Source organism: Humulus lupulus, chromosome 3 (genome assembly GCF_963169125.1).
Source record: "Humulus lupulus chromosome 3, drHumLupu1.1, whole genome shotgun sequence".
Lineage (NCBI taxonomy): Eukaryota > Viridiplantae > Streptophyta > Magnoliopsida > Rosales > Cannabaceae > Humulus > Humulus lupulus.
Window position 1 is genome coordinate 222,553,583 of NC_084795.1, and position 7,934 is coordinate 222,561,516.

General features: G+C 35.0%; 1 protein-coding gene and 1 long non-coding RNA gene across 2 annotated transcripts; one reads left to right on the forward strand and one right to left on the reverse strand.

Moving 5' to 3' along the window:
• Positions 1 to 3,157: 3,157 nt before the first annotated feature.
• LOC133823430 (peroxidase A2-like) lies at positions 3,158 to 4,845 on the reverse strand. Its single transcript, XM_062256201.1, has 4 exons — positions 4,600 to 4,845; positions 4,313 to 4,504; positions 3,911 to 4,076; positions 3,158 to 3,680 (listed from the first exon to the last, which is right to left on the reverse strand). Exons 1-4 carry the CDS (start codon positions 4,843 to 4,845, stop codon positions 3,262 to 3,264), a joined length of 1,023 nt encoding a protein of 340 aa, XP_062112185.1. The 3' UTR covers positions 3,158 to 3,261.
• LOC133823431 (uncharacterized) lies at positions 3,914 to 5,213 on the forward strand. Its single transcript, XR_009888334.1, has 2 exons — positions 3,914 to 4,051; positions 4,148 to 5,213. It is a non-coding gene; the product is annotated as an uncharacterized LOC133823431 (long non-coding RNA).
• The last annotated feature ends 2,721 nt before the right edge of the window (positions 5,214 to 7,934 follow it).

The window sequence follows — 7,934 nt, forward strand, 5'->3', positions numbered from 1 at the left end:
AAAAGAAGGTGACAGTAGAGAAGGTTCATACTGAAGAGAATGTTGCTGATATGTTCACAAAACCAGTCACCTCAAGCAAGTTTTATCTTTGCCTGGACTTGATCAAAGTTCAGGCCTTAAACTTCTAAGGTTGAACCGTGATTGCTGGTTTCTAAATCCATTATGTTGTGCTGCCTTAATCTTTAAATCAAGATGGAATTTTGTAGGGAATATGGTGATTCAAAGATTAAGGTTATAGGTCAGCAAAATCAGCTGTGATGTGGAGTTGTTTGATTGGAGAATCATAGTGTAGGCAGGTTGTTTCATGCTGGAATCATCTTTGGCAAAATGATTGGCTGATCTGGAAAGTTTTGTACAGCACAGTAGTGGCAAGGACAAAACCGTTTGTTAGAAGATTTTATTCTTTCTGCATGAGGCACAAAAAGAAGAGAGAATCTTTTGGAGGGCACAACAGAATAGAAGAGAGGAGAAAAAATTGAGTGAAATTTTTCTGTAAGATGAGAGAGTGAGCTGAAAAGAAAGAAGCAAAACCCCATTGTTGTAAGCTTGTATTTTTTCTTGTATGACAGCTGCTATCAAACTCTCTTGTATTTGAATTATCAGACTTATAGTGGATTTAGCATGGCAAAGCCAGCAAGCTGGACGTAGGGGACACATTGTCCCTGAACCAGGATAAACCATTGTGTTATTTACTGTTTTATTGCTCTTTACTGGTTTGTTCTTGCTGCTGTTTTTATACTCTGTTCCTTGCTGCTATTTGTTCTTGTTTGTGTGTATACCGAAGCCTTCTATTTGTGCATAACAATACCGAGTATGCAATTTACCTTGGAGGTAATCTAAATTCTTGGAGCTTTAAGAAATAAAAACCAATAGCTTAATCTAGTACCGAAGTTGATTATAGAGCTCTTGGAGAAAGCTCAAATGAATTGGCATGGATTCAATCTTTAATTGCAAAATAGAAGTTAATTTATAAGGTATTCCAATTTTGTGGTGTGATAATTCAAGAGCCAGATAGCTTACCAATAATTCAGTATTCCATGCTATAACAAGGCCTATAGAATTGGATGTTCATTTCATAAGGGAGAAAATAAAAGACAATAAATTAGACTTTTGATACGTCCCTATGGAAGAACAAAATGTTGATATATTAACCAAGGCATTATCCATTACTCAACATAATTTTCTCAAATCCAAACTTCCTGTCTTACCATCGCCAAACATAAGCTTGAGGGGGCATGTCAAAGATGTTGATGACCTGGTATACAAGTTAGCAAAAGATCATATCAAGGAATGCCACAACAACAAAATGGATTGATAATTTCGGTACATTCATTTGTCCTTTATTTTTTTCATGATTGGGAAATGGATTATGTACTTTGCCCTTTGCATTTACAGGCTGGTGTAACAATATTCCTTAATCAAGATTGTTCCTCATTTTTGTATAAATACGAGAGCAACGACTCTGTAATACTCAATGGAGTGTAATACAATTCAAAAATATAATAAAATTTCAGACGTTATTGAGTATTTTCTTCCCTTGCTATATTTTTTATTTTGTGTTTTCAAACTCTTGTAGATCTGCATAAGGGACTTGTTCTAGAGATTCGACTAAGTGTTAACGAGGTTTTGGGAACTTGCATCTTTACTTTTTCGCGTTAGGTACCTGCAGATTTCATTGAGAACATCTCATGTGATGAGGTGGCTTTCTATGCCGGGGGTCGTTCTCGTGGGATTTGGTTCTTCCTTGTCTGGTGCTATCGTTTACGTTGTGTTGTAGGCGAAGACTATTATGACCTTTCGTTCATGTGCAATGGATGCGAGGATTGGTGTCCTTCTCGCTGGTTGCCCTTCGCCATGGTGTCTTCTTATAACGTGGGAGATCGAAATTGCTTTCGAACTATCTCATTGATATCCCCTTTGAGACGAGCCCTGGCATGAGCGTCCAGGTGGGCACGGTTGCTCTTTGCGATGAGGTGATTCACCTTTTATCTATTTATGATCCAAAGTCTATGTTCTCAGCTACTAAAGGAAACTAACTAATAATTAGTTGTGAGGGCTAGTCGTATATCCTCCAAATCTTTTGTTTGGCATGAGCTCTTGTTGTGCTTGAGCTTGACTTTGGTCTCAATGATTTCTAGAGAGGAACCAATACTCCTCGTTGATCATCTTTGACCGTACCCAGTCAACATTTTTTTTTATTCTGATGTCTTTTTTTCGTACAATAGGAATTATATTTCGAGTTTAATAAATGATTAATGTGCAATTCCATCTTTTTTAACACCAATTGTTAATGTAGGTTTTTTTTATCAATGGAGTATTTAAGCTGGACTAATCTAATAAAAAATGTAATACGGATACTAACACTGGCGTAGTCCATGACTCCATGATTATTAGTTGAAACATTACACCTCCTACAAACTGTCATTCCTTTCAAAGAAAGGTCCTCCTCTCTATATTTAGGAATGCGTACGTAAGATATTTATGTTATATACTAGAACTTGTCTAATTTACTAAAATAAAAGTAAGTCTTCCATGCTGGACACTTGGTAGCTATATGTTCATCACGATGTACTCGAGTGCTGCCAGTGCTTGTTGTGGTGACACACCAAGCATGCAAATGGCATATGGAATGGTTTGGTTGGTCCATCACATACCTTGTTATTTTTTTTTTTATAAGAAAATGATAGTATTATAATTTTTTTTTTCAAAATCTAATAGTTTAATTATTATTAGAATTTCAATTTGTAGTTTTAGGATTCCATTTTTTTTTATCATCAAGGTAATATTTAATAATTTATAATTTAATATTAAATGCAAGTATCTATATGAGATCTTAAGAATATTATTATTATTATTGATTTTGGTACAGGATAATTTGCCATATGTTGCATTTTAGAATATGCTCACTTATTGATTTTGGTGTAATATAGGTTATGTTATGTTTTGTGTGAATGTATGATTGAATTGAATTAACTATATTTGTTGATATTGTGTGGTAATTTAGCAGACTCTTGTGTGTTATTTGTTTTTATATTGATAGAATGATCACAGAAATAGGACATAGTATTAAGATAACTTTTGCTGACTATTTATCAATTACTTAAGCAAATATGTACGGCAACTTAAGAATGAATATTCTTTTTTGGAGAAAATAGAATGAATAATTAAAAGCACCCATTTGAGTATAATTATTTTTTATAAAATTTGACTGACAAATGTCCTCCAAAATACGACATCGTGTTACAAGTTATTTATTTATTTTCAACTTCCGTTAACTTTTTTACAGTCGACTCTAATTTCCCCATTGCTTCCCGTCAAGGGACTAATATTCCCCATATTAATCATTGACTGAGCGAAGCTTTCGAAGAAGGCTGTCTGGTTGCTGATGAAGTTATTGACAATGGAGACCGTGGAGGCTCCCGACGTCGAAAACAGCTCCTGGTCCGACTGAAGAAGCCCCCTGTTGTTCTGCAAATTGGTGAAGTAGTTGTTGTCGAAGTTATCGGCACTGCTTGGATCGAGGTCCGTCAGAGTTGTTCCGCTGCCGTTTTGGGGACATGTTTGCTGTAGAGTGGCCAAGTAGGTTGAGTTCAATGATGGGTCTGGATTCCCTGTTCCGTTGAAGTTGTAGAGACGGTTGGTGAAGGCTCGGCATTGAGCTCGTCCGAACGTGTGTGCACCTGCCAGATATTTGATCAAATGTGTCAACGAACTAAATTTTAATTTGAGGAATAGAAAACGCGGTTGGTTAATTTGAAAATGTATAATTAACCATGAGTTTTTTGTTTCTTAAAAGATTTAAAAGATAGTCTTAGATTTTAAGCGAGTTTTGATACGGTTAGTTCATTAGTTTGGGTCTATGTGTTAGCGAAAAAGTAAACGATAGGAGATGAAGCTACGTTCTTCTTACCAGATAGTGCCACTAGATCGTTGGTGTTTAGGCCGACCGCGGAGAATTTGGAAGTGATGTTTGTTAAGCCTTCGGTAGGAGATGGAATGGAAGTGTTGGCTCCTCCCTGGTTAGCGGTTAAGCTGTCTCTTCTTCCTAGTTGTACGTTCCAAGATGGACCTCCTGACTACAAACATAGTTAACACTAAATTACTATGCAAATTTATGTCCTAAACTTTGAGTTGTTTTCCTTTGCAGGATAATATTCTGAGATGCTATGAGCAATCAATCAAAGTTCATTTCTTGAGCTTTTTATTTGATCGAACTATAACAAAGTAAGATTTGTTTCAAACCAACAATCACCCCATGACGATTTTGCAAATTGAACAAAAATTCTATTTACTGCTGGTTATTTTTACTTACCAAAGATACAGAAGCTTCAGCTGCGAGGGCAAGAATGTCGGCACAAGATACAACACCGGAGCACGAATTCTCCACAGCAGTCTTGATGTTGTCAACAACGTCGAAACCCCTTGTGGAGTTGGTGTTAGGGCCCGCATCTTTTTCGCTCTGTATGCTGGCGCTGTTGTCTAACAGTAATGAAGCATCACATCCCTAACATAATCAACAAATTAAGGCTCGCTCAACAACAAAACTTGAAACAAAATAGAGAGCTATATCAAAGGTTAAGGAAAGGTATATAAGTTTACATTGACAAAGCAGTCATGAAAATGAAGGCGAATGAGGCTTGCGCCAATCCGCGAGTCAGAATTCATAGCTTGTTGAACTGCATTTCTCACTATGCTTGAGGCGTTGGGGCAAGTAGAGGAGTAAAATGTACTGTTTAGTTGAGCATTAGATTCATATAGAGTCGTTGCTACAATACTAAATCCCAATAGTATGGAATAGTAGTATGAAGAAGCAGAAGAAGAAGAGGGGGAGGAGAAAGAAAACATTATGGTTTCTTAATTTCTTGCTTATAATTATTCTCGATTACCTTAGCTTTCTATATATAAGCTTAATTATGTGTCAGTATTGGTTATCACCTCAAGCCAATATATAGGGAAACATCACGTCGTTCTTCCTGGTCGACGAAGTCTTTTGCTTTTGGCAATTAAAAGTGAATATTATATAACACAATACGTAAAGTATATATGAGATTCCGCAGGAAGATTCTTCATTGCCTTTTTTTCACGCGGTTGTAGAAAAATGGCATTTTGTTATTAGGTATTAGGTTTACAACTTTGCAAGTTTTCGAGAAAAGTCAATTTAAAACGCTGGTCAAATTATTATTTATATATATAATATATTTATTTTGAACTTATTATATATCTTCATTTAGAAGAAATTTTCCTATGGTGCATGTTAGGAGACAATGATTTGTCGGTTCAGGCTAATTATGCTTGGTGGTACTACTAAAGAAAGCCATATATATTGTCTAGGCATAACGCCACCAATTTAGTCTATATTTTAACTCTACACAGCATCATTATTATGGTGATAAGTAATTTTCATTTTCTTAGTCCTTTTTCATTTAGTATGAAGGCACTTGATGAAAGATAGAACGAACCTTCAAACAAACCTAACATTCTTTCTCCGGAGGAAAACAAACCCTAGCTATCATATCCTCTTTAGAAAAAGCTGTGTGCATTATTTAAATCATAAACCAAAAGCTTTAATTAATTAGGTGTAGAATTGGCATCAATTACGGGTGATTGATTGTAAGCTTAATACTGTGCTTGATTGGTTGTAATTAATTAGAACATATCCATTTATATATACAGTATAGAGAGATTCTAAGTAGTCTTCAAAGAGAGGAAACAGTTTTTTGTGTAATTTTTTTTTTATGATTTTGTATTTTGTAATTGTTTAAAATATTTTACAAATTTTTAAAATTTTTAAATAATTTATAATGTCGAAAATTAGTTTCAAAACATGTTATTATATGCGTGACTAATTTTTTCATGATTTTGGAAAACAACATGTTTAAACTTAATTTTCGACATAATAAATTATTCGAAATTTTTTGAAATTTTACAAATGCTCCAAATAACTACAAAATATACCATCATCAAAAAATAACAGTAAAAATTATTCATGTATCGAAGATAAAAAAAAAAAACCCAAAATACACCGCTAAAAATACACGAACCCTTTTTGAAGCGCCTACAAATAAACTTTCATACATCACAACGTCATTTCAAAATAAATTGTTTATTTTAATATATTAACATTAATGTTCCGGACAATATCTTCCATGATTTTATCTGGCATGATTATTAATCTAATCAGAGTTTAGTATGAAGAAATTTATCCTAATTGTCCTTTTGCATTTGTTATATTCGTCACAAGTCAAAATTCCCCACAAATTACAAGAATTCTTCTATCTTCATTTAAAGCTTTAAAAACATTACCGTTGCTGTCGTAAGACAGTAGAATCTGACAAGGTAGAATAGGTCTAGTTATGGTTGGCTACCATTAATTTTAAAATTTGCATGGAAAAGGATTTATTATCTATGGTTGGCTACCATTAATTTTAAAATTTGCATGGAAAAGGATTTATTATCTATTTTACTAGGTCACTATAGGCGGACAGGAAATGATGTATAATATAATGTAATTAGGATAAGTGTTTGGTTACAAACCAATATGCTCCATATATATATATATATATATATGAATGTGTACCTTATAAAGCAATGTGAGGTCTGAGTTTAATTCTTCTGAATTCCATTTGCTTTTTTCAGCCATTTTCCTTATTAGCATGGGGCACCCTTTGAGGGAATAATATTATTTATTACCATAATTAGCCAAATACATAATCTTTTACCATAAGAATGTCTCTAGAATTCTATTGGCATCTATATTTTTTTACCATTAGAATGTACCTAGATTTCAGCACGAGTCTCTCGTCCAGCTCAGGTACAGCTGGCAAATAAATACACGGAGAAATAACCAAGAAAATTATCTGTTTATTATCCACGTAAGCAACTTCAGTGTTAAGCGTCCTGGGTTTAACCTGAGCTACAGAAATGAAGGTTATGAAGCACGAGCTCATGATATTCAAACGATTGCTGAAGTACGAGCTCGGAGAGATATCCAACTCGGAATAATTCAACTCAGGCACTTTTATACGATTATTTATGACCAGCCTATCATATTTAATGTCTCAGATATTAGAAGACCATTTATTTTATGATAAAATCATATCCAGTATAAATGAGAATTGTTTGTATTAAATGTAATAAATATGCAAATCCGTGATTGACTCACGTGGTTACCCAAACATGTCCATGGAATTTCTCTATAAATACTGAGAATATTGGACAGGGCAAGGGACGATTATTCTGTAATACTAAAATTCTGTCAAAATAAAGAGAGAAACAACAATAATATAGACTCGTGGACTAGGTGAATTTTTAACCATTGAACCACGTAAAAAGATTTGTGTTCTTGTGAATTCATTTCATATTTTTCGGTTTACTACTAAGCACTAATTCAACCTTATTATTTCTTCAATACACTGTTGGCGAAAAACCACGTCAACAATTTTGTGCTTTCATTGACAGTTGAAATTAGTGCTTTCATCAAAATCCCACTCAAATCTCATCATGGTGGTCACTCGCTCAATGCACGACAATGAGATAGAACAGCCTGGTGAGTAGGAGGCCCATCATACCGGTGTTTCAAGCGAGCATGGCCCAGAAGTTCAGCAATGTCCGGGAAAGCAACCGGTGGGCCACGACGATACTGGGAGTTCGGCGTCATTATCACCGAATCCAAACCCAGACTACTTGATTGTAGTTGAGTTAGAAAACATGCAGTTAAAAAGCCATCATGCTAGGGCAAATAGGTTACCCCCTCTTGCAACCGACGTTAATGTCGGAAAGAGGCAAAGTGGGTCTCATAAGTCCCACAGGAATAACCGATCCAAACCAAGTCGGTTAGTCAGAACAACCACCCCATGTTCTGTGCCTACAGTGCGAGATCGCCAAAATGCTTAACCTGGTAGCCCTCCTAAGGGTCATCAGCACATCAGTCGATT